The 17,293-nt window shown below is 37.0% G+C and overlaps 1 protein-coding gene across 3 annotated transcripts in view; it reads left to right on the forward strand.

Annotated features, from left to right (window-relative positions):
• The window catches only part of LOC106873895 (kinesin-II 95 kDa subunit), an 82,359-nt gene that overhangs the window by 51,400 nt on the left and 13,666 nt on the right, over nucleotides 1-17,293 (forward strand). For all 3 annotated transcript variants that reach the window (XM_052969706.1, XM_014921421.2, XM_014921422.2), the window contains exons 13-21: nucleotides 939-1,034; nucleotides 2,591-2,655; nucleotides 2,927-3,072; nucleotides 4,253-4,345; nucleotides 5,702-5,806; nucleotides 7,575-7,694; nucleotides 8,988-9,106; nucleotides 10,699-10,812; nucleotides 16,953-17,055. In XM_052969706.1, the coding sequence (XP_052825666.1) occupies nucleotides 939-1,034; nucleotides 2,591-2,655; nucleotides 2,927-3,072; nucleotides 4,253-4,345; nucleotides 5,702-5,806; nucleotides 7,575-7,694; nucleotides 8,988-9,106; nucleotides 10,699-10,812; nucleotides 16,953-17,055 (961 nt within the window). The remainder of the gene's footprint in view (nucleotides 1-938; nucleotides 1,035-2,590; nucleotides 2,656-2,926; nucleotides 3,073-4,252; nucleotides 4,346-5,701; nucleotides 5,807-7,574; nucleotides 7,695-8,987; nucleotides 9,107-10,698; nucleotides 10,813-16,952; nucleotides 17,056-17,293) is intronic.

Below are 17,293 nucleotides of genomic sequence, written 5' to 3' on the forward strand. Positions count from 1 at the left end.
TTTATTGAGCGAAAACACCTAAAGCTCCACGAGGCTCCGACAGGGGATGGTGACGAACCCTGCTGTACTCTTTCACCACAACTTTCTCTCACTCTTACTTCCTGTTTTTGTTGTGCCTGTAATTCAAAGGGCCAGCCTTGTCATGCTGAATATCCCCGAGAACTACATTAAGAGTACACGTGTCTGTGGAATGCTCAACCACTTGCACGTTAATTTCACGAGCAGGCTGTTCCGTTGATCGGATCAACTGGAACCCTCGACGCCGTAAGCGACGGAGTGCCAGCAAGCAAGTTAGATGATGTATAAGATTAAGGTATAATTTTCTTAGGGCAATTGTTTTTGTATTTGTTTGGAGTGGGGTTTTTTTTTCTTTTACTGTTGATATATTTTAAGACAGGGTGTCATTAGAAGATGACTTGGCTGCTGCTACTTGTATTTTGAGCAAATACACATTGACTCTTATTAGCTCACAATAATCTTATTTTAAAAATGAGAGAGAGAGAGCAGATTATTTTAATGACTGCTACTTACTCTTCTGGTCCCTATAATTTGATATCCTAGAATGGTCTAGATTAGAGGCAGACAATTTGGTTAAGTTTGATTCCTTAGTACTGATACAGCTATTTATATATAAAGTGGTTACTTGTGATTGACAAAGGCTCCATATTTGGATGATATTTTATGGCATAGAAAGCTTCTGGACCACATTGAAACAAGTGCTTAATAAACAATTTATTGACAGAACTATTAGCCCCTATTGTATGCTCTTTGTTTTTATCAACAGTATATGAAATTTCTATTAAAAAGATGCTACTTTCTACTTAATAAGGGAAATGTATAAAAATTGTATAAAGTAAACTGTAAAATTATAGTTGTGCAGTTGAAGTTAGATGTGTGTAATATTATTCCTTATTTCCTTTCCTCTCCAACACTTACAGATATGCAAACAGGGCCAAAAACATCAAGAACAAACCGAAGATTAATGAGGATCCTAAAGATGCTTTGTTACGTGAATTCCAAGAGGAAATTGCCAGGTTGGTACTCTGCAAGAATTGTAATATTTTAGGAATAATTATTTTGAGACAGTACCACCTGACTGGCCTTCGTGCCGGTGGCACATAAAAGCACCCACTACACTCTTGGAGTGGTTGGTGTTAGGAAGGGCATCCAGCTGTAGAAACTCTGCCAAATCAGATTGGAGCCTGGTGTAGCCATCTGGTTTCACCAGTCCTCAGTCAAATCGTCCAATCCATGCTAGCATGGAAAGCGGACGTTAAACGATGATGATGATGAGATCAGTGAAAATTCAGAGAGAGAGAGAATGTGTGTGTATGTGTGCATGTAGCCATCACCATCGTCACATTTACTTGTTCTATACTGACATGGGTTGCAGTTACACGAGACTTATACAGCCTGGTGCACTTTTCGTTATGTTCCCTTGTTTCCAAGTAAGATATTTATTACCTTGATCTTTTGTCTGATAAACTGCATGACAGCAGTCAACATAAACATTGACACTGCTTAAATGGTGTCATAGATTTTTCAATTTAAGCACAAAAACAATATGATACAAACACATACATATGCACTTATGTACACACACACACAGCAGAAATAAATCAAACACTACTCACATCCAGAATATACCATTGCACTATGCCCCCTCCACTAAGCATGTGTTGCATTCAGCTCATGCCCTCACAGTTGTTCCAAATGCTGGGCCTCTCTATCAACTAAGATCTCTACTACAAAGTCACATCTGTTAAGGCCCACATCTAAGGACTAACTCTTCTCTTCTTAGCCCAACAACTGCAGACACTGTGCAAAGCTAAAGTGAAGACCACTATGTAGCACTACTACCACATCTAGGACTGTACTTCTACTGTGCACACAAACATCCTGGACTGCTTCCAGAAGAGAGCCAACTGATTGGCATTCAATCATCAACAGATATTTTCCAGCCTCTACCCACGCGTATGCTGTCACATGTCTTTGTCTTTTCTACCACTACTACAATGGTGTCTGTTCTTTGTCATTGGTTGATCTAGCACCTTTGCCACTCAGGCACTCCTGATCTACTTATACCTTCACCCACCCAAACTTTCCCAACCCTATACTAACCACTATGACCAGATATTTTCTCCTCAGACTAACAATCTTCTGGAATCTTCTCTCTGCTCATATCTTTCTTGCAGAATGTTGACCTGTAACATTATATAGTATCAACCTTTCTACTCTCAGAGAGCCTGCAAGGGTCATGGGCTCTAGACTCTGCAAATAAAAACAAAAAAGACAAATGCTTGATACTTAAGATGGATTTTGTCCTCATAAGAGGCATTTTTTGTCACTAAATAGCATTATTTCTAACAACAAGTCTCTCTTCATGATTCCACAATTATGGAAATACACTTATTTTCTCTGGTCTCCTATTTATAATAACTATAATCCACTGATGATGAGAAAGAAAATTCCAAAGTTTTCACACATCCACAATAAACTCAATCTGACCCATACAAGTGTGAAGTGGGCATTAAAAGGAGGAGGTGGGTGTAAAATGCCTGAAAACGTAAATGTCTTCTCTTTATTTCAGGTTAAAAGCTCACCTAGCTGCACGAGGATCTCATGGCAAAAAGAAGTCAAAAAAACGATTGGACAGTAAGTTTATTAGTTCATTTCTCTTATCAGTTTTGAGAAGATTGTGCTTATAACAATAAGAAACTTAGATCAATGTTGAATTTATACCTGAAATGTACAGATTAGAGCACAAATTCTGTATTTGTAGGAGAAATTAAAATAAATTGAATTGATCCCAGTGTGTAATTAATTTTTCTCAACCCTTCTTAGATTCATGGTAAAAATTGATGCTGCCATGATTTGAGCTGGAAAATCTCTATTTTTCTCTCTCTCTCCTTTTTTTAATCTTTAGGTGGCGAGGTAATGTCAGATGACGAGGAAGAAGAGGAAGAAGAAGCTGACAACAATGTGGATGCTGAGGTATATATGCAGGAACAGCAACAACGGCTTGAAGAGGAGAAAAAGGCCATTTTGGGGGACCAATCTTTAATAGCTGAGGTAAATAATGACTTTTCCATGATTTAAGTAAAATAGTATGCAAAGACACTATCAATATCATCATCATCATCATGAAATATGCAGAAATTGGAATAATGACTATCAATTTCTTATCTGAGTAAGATATGAAAGTGGGCTCATGGGTGCTAGTACCACATAAAAAGCACCCATGCTGGTGCCATGTAAAAGCACTCTTGCCAGTGCTGCGTCGTAAAAGCAATTTTGGGAAGAAGGATGTCAGTTGACTGCATCAACTCCAGTACTAAACTGGTACCTTGTCTTCCATTCCTTTGACATTGATAAAGTTGACTTTGACAGGATTTATGCAGCTGGAATAAATACCACAAGGCATTTTCTTTGATGCTTTAACAATTCTGTCAGTTTGCTACCTTCAAATCATAATAATAATAGTTTCTAACCGGTCAACAGTTTTTGAGAGGAGATCATAGTTGATTGTATTGATCCCAGTTTTCAACTTTTAACTTGTTCTTTATTTTATCAACCCCAGGGTGATAAATGTTGAGGCTGATCTTGGCAGTATTTGAACTCAGAACATAAATAAGTGGAGCAAATACTACAAGGATTTTTATTTGATGCTCTAACAATTTTGCCAGTTTCAAACCATAATAATAATAATACCAGGGTGACTTGGAAATGATTAAAAACTATACATAACCAAAACATCTGGAATTACATATATGCACAACATGCAAAAATATAACTTTAGATACTGCAGACGTGTATATTGTGTAGAACAGTTTCATTACAATAGAAACTCTAATGGAAAACAGGAACAATGCACATACTCAAGGAACATGGATCTGTGCTTAGTTGTGCATTGGAAACCTGTGATAGATATGAAAATAATAATAAATAATCCTTTCTACCATAGACACAAGGACTGAAATTTGGGGAAGGGGGATAGCTGATTACATCGACCCCATTACTCAACCGGTACTTATTTTATTGACCCCAGACGGATGAAAGGCAAAGTCGACCTCAATGGAATTTGAACTCAGAATGTAGCAGCAGATGAAATACTGCTAAGCATTTCGTCTGGCATGCTAACAATTCTGCCAATAATATATAAAACTAGTTTTAAAAAACTCTTTGATGAAAATGTCTTATATTTAAAAAATAAAATCCTTTTGTTTAAATATTAATCTTCATTGATCTACAGGAAAAAGAAAAGCTGTTGTCAGAACTAAAGGAGAATGAATCTCGCTTATTGAAAGAAAAGGAAGCTAGAGATATGTTGGCATCTAAAATCAAGGTAACTGTTCATATATTGTAACTATTGCTGCTGTACTTCTGTATATTACTATATGTTCTACAATTCTCATAGGAGTGACAGCTTCAGTTTTGGCATAATCCAACTGATTTTCCTATACTCCATTACTTTTGAACTTCTGTAAAAATACAGATGCTTTGTGGTATATATTAAGTCTGTCTCATAATCCATTAAATTTCATAGGGACATCACACTAAATACTTCAGCTTTATGTTGTGTATCAATGCTATGCATGAAACAATATGTCTATTATTTCTTTGTCATTCATTTGTGTATTTGATTCCTTTTTTGTTCCTTGGTACCAAGGGTTGGGATGGGATGAGGCAGGATTTTTATAGCTGAAGGCTCTTCCCGCTGCCAACCCTTACCTGCTATCTTGCAGGGGGAATTCAGAAGTGTGGGGTTAGCTGACAATTTGTTGACAGGAAATGTCAATAAGCATCACCAGTGGCATCCTTGCCACAAATGGTGACATCACTACATAGCTCACCATAAATTACATATGAAGTCTTCTTTCAGTTTCCATTGTCTGTATCCACTCACAAGACACTGGTTGAACCAGGGCTATAGTAAAGAGACACTTGCCCATGGTACTGTGCAGGGGGAACTGAACCTGAAGCAACATGGCTAAGAAGTGAACTTCTTTACAACACAGCCATGCCTGTGCCTATATCACAATCTTACTGTTTCCTGTTTATGCTAAGAAAAACTGAATTTAAAATTATTGGTGTAGTTTGCTGTTGAAAAGCTTTCCAATACCAATTCTTTCTTCTGTGCTATGAAAAATAAGAATTAGCAAAACAATACTTTCGTATGTAGCAAGATTCCTATAAAAGTTGCTGCTTGGAATAACCATTTAAATCATATAAGTTCTGTTTGTGTCAAAGATCTTTGGTTTGCTCATTTTTAAAGAGTTCTTCAGAACATGCGCTGTTTTTTAAGAAATTTATTGTAGTGTATAAAAATGTAAATGTCTTCAAAGCCTAAAAATACACATAACAGAAGGCATTTAGCTCTTGTTTTAACCTTTTAACTGAATGTAAGTAGAATGCTACCGTATCTTAGGAAATAGTTTTGGAATATTTGCTATCTATTCCTGAAACTCTAAATAACCCTGATGAATATGAAATTGAGTACATCAAAATACTTGCAGTGGAACTGAAATCAAAACCCCTGAACTGGTATTCCAGTATAATATCTACTTGATCTGCTTAACCTCTTTTTTTTTTTATATTTTATCTGTAGCTTTACATGTAACTGTCATTGTTGTCCTAACATATTGTTATATGTGATCCCTAAATTTCTTGTATTGATATATTCAATGCATTTGATTTTCAGGCAATGGAGAGCAAGTTACTGATGGGTGGCAAAAACATTGTTGACCACACTAATGAACAACAGAGAGCCTTAGAGCAACGAAGGTCAGAAATTGCTGACCAGAAGGTAAATCTTAATATGTAGCTTATCTATTTTACAAAATGTTTTTCTGTTTTACTTTTGTTTTTCACCCCAGATGGGATTTGTAAATTTTAGTTATATGCACATTGTTAGAGCAATTGTTTCTACATCTTGATGCCCTTTTTACTGTTTAGCTCTAAAATGAGAAGTAGAAATGTTGTCTGCTGTCATCTAAGTAATGGCTGTAGTTAGGGTTGAGCTCTCAATCATGAGATCAATTGCTCGACATCTTAATTTCGTAGCTACAGTATCATATGTTCTCGATGTCACCAGTTGATGTAATTCTCTTTGTTTATTGAAAAATTTCAACAGAGCCTACTTTCAACATTTTAGATATTGATTGAGTAAGAAATTTGATCATGGCTATCAGCTACAGCTCATGGGTTAAAAAAACCTATTTTGTTAGAAGAAATACTCTGATACTTTTAGATCTGATTACCTACCATTAGTGTTTATGAAAAGTTAGATGAAATAATAGTGCAGATATTATGATTACATGAGTGTAATTATTATTGCATACCAAGTTTACCTTGCTGAAAATATTCGTAAGTACATATGTCCTGTACCAAAACAAAGTCATATATCAAGGAGAATGTTCTGCTTTGTGATACTTGCTACATGAAGTAGCTATATTTCTTCTGTCCTATTCAACCAAACAAAGTAATATTTCTTAAAACAAAAGGCAATTCTAGTTATTAGAATACAATGTGTATATGTTTCTCTCATAGAGACAATGGGCATGTGTACTTTATTACATTTTATATCTGGATTAGACAAAATATATTAAGACAGATTTCTATAGCCAGATGCCCTTCTTGTTGCCAAAAATTACTTGTTTCCTAGTAATGTAATATTTCTCCTTGTGCCTAGAGTAGAAAAGAATATAATATTTCTCCACAAATGGACACATTTATGCAGAAGATTGGGAATAATGACACTGTTTTATAACTATCACGCCATGTCAAGATAAGGAGACAAGAAGCACATTCACACACGGACACACTTATATACATATAAATAGGTTTCCTTCAGTTTCCATCTACCATATCTATTCACATGGCTTTGGTCAGCCCAGGACTATAGTAGAAGACACTAACCTAAGGTGCCATGCAGTAGGACTAAACCCCAAACCACATAACTGAGGATCAAACTTCTGTAATAATAAATGCAAAATTCTGTCTGTCCAGGACCCCTGTATCTCAGTCCACATTTGCTTTACATACCTTTTTTGGAATCGGGCTGATCCTGGGATTAACAATCTGACCTTCATTTGGTTCTTGGACATCAATCATTGGGATCTGATTTACAAGCATCTGGCTTGCTACTTGTAGCAGGCAAAGCTTTGCTGGTTCACACCATCTTGGTTGGCATTTGTCAGATGATGTCAGAGATCAAGGGAGAGATAAATGGCATTCGCTCCGGTAATTATACACCGAGATAAGAACTTTGGAACAAATTGGCCATCAGTTGGAATTCAACTTGGTACTGGAACAATAGAATGGTTGCATTAAAGAATTAATTCTCATCTGTCCTTAACCTCTGACCAAAAACCACCAGGGCATATAGTCATTAGAGATGTATCATAGTCATGCTATTTAGCTCCCTTAGTTTTGGGACACAGCCCCAATTAGCTCTCCACAGGATCTACCTCAAAAGTCTGCACAAAGTGTTGCTTTTAAGCTAGTAACTGCATAAAGAAAATACTTTGATATGTCAGTGTTGTTCTTAATTGTCTGTTTTTATTTCATTATAGCGTAAAGAAAGGGAGATGCAACAAAAATTGGATCAAAAAGAAGAAACAGCTCTAGAATTACAGGAGACCTATGCATCCCTGCAACAAGAGGTTGAAGTAAAAACAAAGAAATTAAAAAAAGTAATTATTTTGATGTCCACTTCCCCATGTTTGCATGGGTCTAACAGAATTAGTTGAGGCATATTTTCTACTGCCAGATGTCCCTCTTATTGTCAACCCATACCTGTTTCCAAGTGAGATAATAGAAACAAGATTGCTGCTTGTGTGACACTTGCTTTATAACAATCATGATATCAACACAAATGCACACTCATTTTATATCTAGATATATGTGTGTGTGTGTGTGTGTGACAGACATTTTTTGGTTTCCATCTACCGAATCTACACACGAGGTTTTGATTAATCCAGGATTATAGTAAAAGATATTTTCCCAAGATGTCATGCAGTGAGACTGAAACTGAAACCATGTAATTGGAAATTAAACTTCTTAACCACATAACTATGCCTCTACCATCTACATATATTGCAATGAATGAAGATTCATTCATCGTTCTGGTTTCATTGTTTTACATATATATATATATACACACACACACGCACATATATGTATGTATATATATCTATTACAATGACCCTAGACAGGATGAGGAATGAGGAGGTGCAAAGGCAAGCAGGACTGAGAGAAAAACTAACAGCCAAAATGGATAGACAAATGTTGAGGTGGTTTGGCCACATGAAGAGGATGGATGTAAGGAGGGTGATGAAGGCGAAAGTGGTTGGCAGCAGAACCAGAGGCAGACCTCGATTTGTGTGGATGGATGGAGTGAGGAAAGCTTTGGTAGTTAGAAATGTTGGAGAGAGAGAGGCAAGAGATTTTATAAATGATAGGAAAGCTTGGAGAGCGTTTGTGGACAGTTGAGTGAATTTATGTTGCTTAAAGGGGTACAGAATCAGCATGATGCGGCAGGGGTAAACCAGCATATGCTGTCGGGCCCTGCTGCTGATTTGGGGGTTGCATTTTATGCCTTGACCCAAGCATAGGACAGGACTCGCCTCTTTGAGCTGGAAAATGAATGGAATGCCTGGTGTGTGTCTTGTTGTGGCTACCCCCTCCCTAAAAAAAATGGGGAATAGGCCTGGATATATGTGTGTATGTATTACAATGAAACCTGAAATTTCCCATTACAGTTCATTTCATTGATCCAGTTACTTAATTATTCATTCAATTTCAATTAAGTCTGTCCTCCCATTTGTAATTGTTCATCAATCTCATTCACTTTATTCAACTCAGTTTCTCCACCTCTATGCTTATGTCTCAACTTATCTGTTTAACTCAAATACACTTCTACCTCACTCATAATTTTCCTATCTTTTAACCAACAATTGTATGTCTTTCCCTCTCAACATTTTCAGTTGTTTTCCAAGTTACAATCCACAAAGCAAGAAATTCAAGACTTACAGGAAGAACACGTTAAGGAGAGACAGGAACTGGAGCAGACACAGATGCAGCTGACGCGGGAACTAAAACTCAAGTATGAGCACTTGATATTTCTCTTTTTCACTCTTCCAATTCTGCTGCCATTTTTCTTTTTGTCTTCTTCCCTTCTCTCTACAACATCAGTGTGCCAACAATGATGTTAGTGTCCAGCCATTCAGGGATTTTTGGCATTTAACGAAATTTAAACTATGGGTGCATAACCATGTGAAGGTTAAGATGTTTGTTTCTCAACTACAAAGTCCTTTAAATTCAATCTTATGTATAGTACCTTGGTACATATCTTCTGCCAAATTTTCGCTTTGAACCAATAATCCAATGTTGTCATCATTGTTTTAACATCCACTTTTCCATGCTTGCATGGGTTAGAGACTTGTCAGGTCAGGCATCTCATCACAAGCTGATGAAACCTGCAACTGGTACCATGTAAATCAGTACTACCTGTTCCAGGGTTGAGTCGTCTGCAACTAAACCAGCTACCCCACTTGGGTAGCTTGCTGTTCTTGTGAGGAAGGTGTCTGGACACCCCGCAGGACTAAAAGCAAAACCTGTCAAGGGGCAGATGAGCTCCTTGTGGACCAGTGGCCATCCAGTTGTGGAATGCAATGGCAAACCACCTTAATATCTCTACCAAGGAAACCCTATGAGAAAGTTAGAATAAAGTAATGCTATAACTTCATTGGGTAGGAGAAGTCGCACTTAATAAGAAAGACTTTTGTAGTGTCATTAATGCGCTACAAAAGTGTACAACATATGACGTTGATGGGTCTGGAGGAATTTATTGAGGCGGATTTCTACAACTGGATGCTCTTCCCTGGTCACCTCCCCCCACCCATCTGTTTCAAAGTAAGGTAATATTTCTACATGGCTAGATATGTTTTTCATAATAGACTGGAAACGAACAATATTCGCTTGTAAGATTGTAATGCTTGTTTACAACTCACACACTCTTCATCATTTCATCATCATTTAACATCCACTTTTCCATGTTTGCAAGGGTCACATGGAATTTATTAAAGCAATTTTTATACACTGGGCTTCTCCCAGTTTCCATCTACCAAATCCACTCACAAGGTTTTGGTCAACCTATGGCTATAGAAGGTATTTGCCCATGGTTTTGTGCAGTGGGACTGAACCTGAGTCTACATGGTTTCGAAGTAAGTGTCTTAACCACAGCTACACCTGCATCTTCCATGTAAATGAAATTGAGTAAAATGAAAATTTATGGGAAGGAAATTCACTATCAATCAAAGGTGCTGTCTTTGATATACAGTGTCACACTACTGAGTTTATGTGAAGATGACATGTAGGATACATTAAGATACTATGGAACATAAAAAAAATAGCAGGATGCTGTGTTGGAGAAAACCTGTCCAACCTATGCAAACATGGAAAAACAGACATAAAAATGATGATGATGATGATGATGCAAGTGTTTGTACTTTATTCAGCCACTTACCTTATAAGACAATGTGTAGGTAGTTCTTTCGTTGGTTGATCAACTGGGACAGTCATATGTCAAACCTGAATCAAGATCCATTAAAACCTAAATAGAGCTTAACCTCCTACAGTTTCTGGAAGGGTATGTTTCTATGGCTAAACTTTCTGTGCTAATGTTTTCACTTTCAGGTTACTAATCATAGAAAATTTCATTCCGCATGAGGAGAAGAATAAAGTCATGAACCGTGCCTATTTTGATGAAGATGAGGACACTTGGAAACTGCAACCTCTTACTAAATCCAAGTAAGTAATAAATGTTTTAGATTTCAAATTTCGTTGCCTATTTTGTATGGTGTGTTCAAAAGGTGTTTCCTCTTTCAGACAATGTAGGAAGTGCCTACTCTAACTAAAGCTAAAAATATTAAATATTCAATGCCAAAAGTAAATAATATCCAATTCATTCTAAAAATACATGAAATTTGATGCTTGATAATTTTACATTCATATTGCTATATCAAATGTAATGCTTATTTATTCACATTGTTTTGAATTAATCATGCATTATCTTGTGGCTTTGAGATTTCAATATGAATGGTTATTTTTATAATCACATTGTGGGGTAGGTGTGAGAGAGCAGATCTGGTTGGTTTAAATGCTAAAGAGTTAATTCAGTCAATGGCTAATATTTTGAAGTTAATCTGGTACATTTTCCCTTTGTCTTTCAACCTCAGTACATATATATTGATGTGGCTATATGGTAAAAAGTTTGCTTCCCAACAACATGATTATAGGTTCAGTGCTACTATATGGCACCTTGGGCAAGTGTCTACTATAATAACCTCAGGCCAACGAAAGCCTTGCAAGTGGATGTGGTGAATGGAAACTGAAAGGTGCCCATTATATATGTAAATGTGTGTTTGTGTGTATGTTACTGTTTCCTTGCTATGACATTGTGATAGATGTAAGCAGATGGTGTCCTTTGTTTCCAATCTTCCAGTATTACCTTACTTGGAAACAGATAGGAGTTGGCAACTGGAAGGGCATCTGGCCATAGAAAATCTGCTCAACTAACATAGTCTGACCCATGCATGCATGGAAAAGTGGATGTTAAATGATGATGATGATATATAAATGAATATAAATTTTACAACCACAAGCCATTAGTGAGTGAAGATCAAAAATGCATCAAATATTCTATTGTAAAGGTAGAATGATTTCTGCTATTCATTCAGTGTTATAGAGTTCATTACTGAATGATGGTACGTGACTCAGTAGTTAGAGCATCTGGTTCACAATCATGAGGTAGTGAGTTTGATTCCCAGACTGGGCAGTGAGTTGTGTTCTTGAGCAAAACACTTTATTTTACATTGCTCCAGTTCACTCAGCTGTAGAAATGAGTGACGACGTCACTGGTGCCAAGCTGTATTGGCCATTGCCTTTCCCATGGATAACATTGGTGGCATGGGGAGAGGAGGCTGGTATGCATGGGCGGTTGCTAGTCTTCCATAAACAACCTTTCCCAGATTTGTACCTCGGAGGGTAACTTTGTAGGTGCAACCCCATGGTCATTCATGATCGAAGGAAGTCTTTTTTACTAAATGACGAGTGTTTGTGCCGGTGTTACATGACATGCATTTGTTTCTGGTGATTGAGCTAATATGTGGAGATGTCTATTTTACATGCATATATAGAGGCGTAGGAGTGGCTGTGTGGTAAGTAGCTTGCTTACCAACCACATGGTTCCGGGTTCAGTCCCACTGCGTGGCACCTTGGGCAAGTGTCTTCTACTATAGCCTCGGGCCGACCAAAGCCTTGTGAGTGGATTTGGTAGACGGAAACTGAAAGAAGCTTGTCGTATATATGTATGTGTGTGTATATGTTTGTGTGTCTGTGTTTGTCCCCCCAACATCGCTTGACAACCGATGCTGGTGTGTTTACATCCCCGTAACTTAGCGGTTTGGCAAAAAGAGACTGATAGAATAAGTACTAGGCTTACAAAAGAATAAGTCCTGGGGTCGATTTGCTTGACTAAAGGCGGTGCTCCAGCATGGCCACAGTCAAATGACTGAAACAAGTAAAAGAGTAAAAGAGTATATAAAATAGTAATAATAATGTATATTATACATATGTGTGTCTGTTTCTCTGTGTGATTTTGCATTGATGCTGGTTTGGTGATACTTTTTATGTCTTTCATAACCAAAGCATGCATCAGGACTTGGACGTATGAAAAAGTGGGATAAAGTACCTTATTTCAAAACACGGGTTGGCAACAAGATGGGCACCTGGCTGTAGAATACTGCCTCTAAAACTTTCAGTGAATCCATGCTAGCATGGAAAAGCAGATTTTAAAATAATGATGATAATAGGTGTGTCTCTGTACACTTGTATATAATTACAATTGTATAAAAATTCAATTGTGTATTTACCAAGTTGTGTGTGTGTAAGTGTAAGCAAGTACTTTTTGTTAAGATATTCTTTTATGGATAGTCTCATAGTGACATGAAGCAATTTTATTAATGCCTCCTGCCTACTTTGAGCTCTCACTTACAGCACCTGCCACCTGAAACATTTAATGCTGATTGTCCATTTTATAACTATAGCATAAGACAGCAAGCCAGCAGAATTGTTAGCTTGCTAGAAAAAATGCTTTGCTGTATTTTGTCTGTCTTTACATTCTGCATTCGAATTCTACCAAGGTCAGCTTTGCCTTTCATCCTTTTGAGGTCAATGAAATAAGTACATAATGTATAAATAGTGTATAAAGATTGCTATTTGGTACTAATATTCCTGACTTCCCACACATTATTTCATATAAAATGATTGGTTTGTCATGATTGCTACCCTTCACATTTATTTTAATCTTTTGCTATCACTTTATGCTGTTAAATCAACATTCTATTATGTCACTACCTTCTTGGTTTCTATATTTGATGATACTTGTTGAATATGTTTTCAACATTAACTTCTTTGTTACTATATTTCTGTTGAAATACAGTTTCAATTAATTTTGAAAATAACAAAGAATTTAATAAAATAACTTTGTCGTTACTAAGCTGGTATTTAAAACAAAAATTTGCATGAAATTTTGATGAAAGATTCTAATTTAGATTGACTTTAAAACAGAAAGTTGATGTCATAGACCCAGGGCAGCCTCAGACAGATTTGTAATAAAAGGGTTAATCGATTTAAGGATAATTGAAATAAAGACAACAATGCAACAAAGTGATTGAAATATTTCTTTCATATCCTACCACCACCTCATTTAATATATAATTATTTTTATATTGTAACTAATTAACATTTTAAACAGCCATTGCTTTGAAGACACTGCTTTTAATTCAAACCAGAGAGACATATTTGATTTTGTTGATATGTTGTCTTTAGTCATACTATTTACTATTTACTTGTTTCTGTCATTTGATTGTGGCCATGCTGGAGCACCGCCTTTAGTCGAGCAAATCGACCCCAGGACTTATACTTTGTAAGCCTAGTACTTATTATATCGGTGTCTTTTGCCAAACCGCTAAGTTACGGGGACGTAAACACACCACCATCGGTTGTCAAGTGATGTTGGGGGGCCAAACACAGACACACAAACATATACACACACACATATATATATACGACAGGCTTCTTTCAGTTTCCGTCTACCAAATCCACTCACTAGGGTTTGGTCGGCCTGAGGCTATAGTAGAAGACACTTGCCCAAGGTGCCACACAGTGGGACTGAACCCGGAACCATGTCGTTCGTAAGCAAGCTACTTACCACACAGCCACTCCTACGCCTATCATATTCAGTAATATTTTATAAATTCATTAACATGTCTAACTTAATTAGTATTATGTATGTTTAAGGTTAAAGACCATTTTTCTATATGCTCTCTGAGAAATTATTTTGTAGACTCATGTACTAAACAATCTTTTACAAACACTTAGGTTAGTGCTAACATATTCAATGCAGGGAGTGTCAAAATAGCTAACTAGAGATAATTATGTTGTAAGGAATAGACAATATTAACCAGTGACTAATATTTTAATTATGTTGACAAGTATGGGGGACTACTCCCAACTCATTTCAGTCTTATAACCACTTCATTATTTCTAGTTTTCATTTTAATGTCCCCTGCATTATATATGTTAAAAACTAACTTAAGTGTTGTTTCTTATGTGGATGACATTACCTGAGTAAGTCATTCTTTTATAAGGGCTGATTAGTATCTTTGTTACAATTGAAAGGGAAAACAAGGAGAAAGAAAGAACCAGCAAAATTTTTTTTTTTTTCCCTAAGGCGGGCAGTGAGCTGGCAGAATCATGAGCATGTTGGGCAAAATGCTTAGCAACATTTTATCCATCTTAATATTCTGAGTTCAAATTCCGCTGAGGTTGATCTTGCCTTTCATTTCCTTTGGGATCAATAAAATAAGTTCCAGTTGAACATTAGGGTCAATTTAATCGACTTACCCACCTCCTCTGAAATTACTGGCTTTGTGCCAGAATTTGAAATCAATATTTTGTTTTCCCTAAGGAGTGACAATTATCACGAGAAGAGAAAAGGCAGAGGTATTAGATGGGTTTTGTGCTGCAAATATATTCAAAATGATCTGAATTAAAATCTTTCACCAAAATTTTATGTTAACCAGCTCAAGAATGATAAAGTAATTTTACTAAATTCTTTGTTATTTTCAAAATTAATCAAAGCAAAGCCTGTGTATTTCAACAGAAATATAACAAAAGGGTTAGGGTGACAGTATCATAGAGTTGGCTTGTTCAAAAGAGCAGAGGGAATGTGGTTGTCAAACAAATTGTTTTCTTTCATAGATGTGACCTAGAATGCATGTATGTGGAGCTTGTGCACCATTCCAGCTGTGTAAGCAGTATCCTATAGAATGTGAATGTGGGTATTTATGCTTGTTGCGAAAGGTTGAGGTGGAATTTCTTATCTTTGTAATACAATCGAAAGGGATTTTTTTTTTTAAGAATCCGTGCTTAACAGAATTAAATGCACCACTCCAATACAAAGTGCAGTCATTTGGTACTCAAGATCTTTGAGTGGGCCATCTTGTAGCATATCAACTTGACCTTTTTTGTCTTTGTAGTTTGGCTGGAGAGTAAATTATGGATATCCATGACAGCCTGTTGTTATTTTACCCTTTAGATTATTCTGTCAAATACAATGCTTATTTATTCGCATTGCTTTGAATTAATCATGACTTATCCTGTAGCTTCAAGCTTCTGATGACATGGTAGTTTCTTTTTAGAATGACATTATAGAGTAGGTGTGAGGGCCAAATTTGGCCAGTCTGAACATAACACAGGTAGAATATTTTGGCCGAATATGGCTAGTTTAAATGCTAAAGGGTTAATCCCAGGCTAACCTTGATCAACCAGATCTATGATGAAAGACAGGATCATCCTATATATTTTCAGACATTATATGAGGGACTACATTAACTTTTTTTCTTTTATTCTTTAAATAGTAGGATGTGATAAGGGAGACTTGGCTGCTGTTTCTTGCAGGTCGAGTGACCATTTGTGTGCTTCCTTGCTTCGCAAGATATTTTTTTTAAGATGTAAATAGTGTAGGATTTAAAACTAGCTGCACAGGTCAAGTCTATTAATTATGACAGTCATAGTTGTAATGTCATCTTGATATAATAGTTAGCACAGCTACATGGTTTTCAGCAAAGGTAATGTTTGAATCCTGCAGGCAATGTAAAAAGTTTTCTCCACCGCGCAGGAGTGGCTGTGTGGTAAGTAGCTTGCTTACCAACCACATGGTTCCAGGTTCAGTCCCACTGCGTAGCACCTTTGGCAAGTGTCTTCTACTATAGCCTCGGGCCAACCAAAGCCTTGTGAGTGGATTTGGTAGACAGAAACTGAAAGAAGCCCGTCGTATATATGTATGTGTGTTTGTCCCCCCACCATCGCTTGACAACCGATGCTGGTGTGTTTACGTCCCCGTAACTTAGCAGTTCGGCCAAAAGGACCGATAGAATAAGTACTAGGCTTACAAAGAATAAGACCTGGGGTCGATTAGCTCAACTAAAAGATGGTGCTCCAGCATGGCCACAGTCAAATGACTAAAACAAGTAAAAGAGTATCTTCTCTATTAGATTCATAAACACGTCACACATACAAACACACACATAGGTGCCTTCTACGCATCGCCAGCACAAGTGCCTGTTACATGTCACCAGCATAGGTGCCTCTTATGCATCATCAGCATAGGTGCCTTCTATATGTCACTAGCACAGATGCCTTTCACTTGGCACTGGCCTCGACCATGATTACTACACCTTGTAAAATATCTCCAGAAAACACCATGGCATGGCTATATTGTAAATTATGGATTTTCATGATAATGTGTTTGCTGTTTAACCCCAGGACATCTCTGATCAGCAACATCCCATTTTTCTTTATTTTATTTCTTTATTTTTATTTAGCACACAGACAATGGCTAAACGGCCAGTATCAGCTGTTGGCAACCGGCGACCAGTAGCAGAATACGCCCGTCTTGGTTCTATAACTGGAAACCCTCGATTTAAGGTCTGTTTGTTTTGCTTCTTTTCTTCATTTTAATGATTGCACTTGTGTAGGTTTGTTTTATTTTAATTGTATTAAATTTGTACATTTTTTAATATTTTACTTGTTCTATCTTGTGTCTAGTTCCAAGATGAAAACGATTTTTCCGTCTGTCTGTCTGTCTGTCCTCTCCCTCCATCCCTCTCTCTCCCTCCCTCCATCCCTCCCCTCTCTCCCCTTCTCTCTCCCTCCCTCCATCCCT

This window comes from Octopus bimaculoides, chromosome 7 (assembly GCF_001194135.2).
Source record: "Octopus bimaculoides isolate UCB-OBI-ISO-001 chromosome 7, ASM119413v2, whole genome shotgun sequence".
Taxonomy (NCBI): domain Eukaryota; kingdom Metazoa; phylum Mollusca; class Cephalopoda; order Octopoda; family Octopodidae; genus Octopus; species Octopus bimaculoides.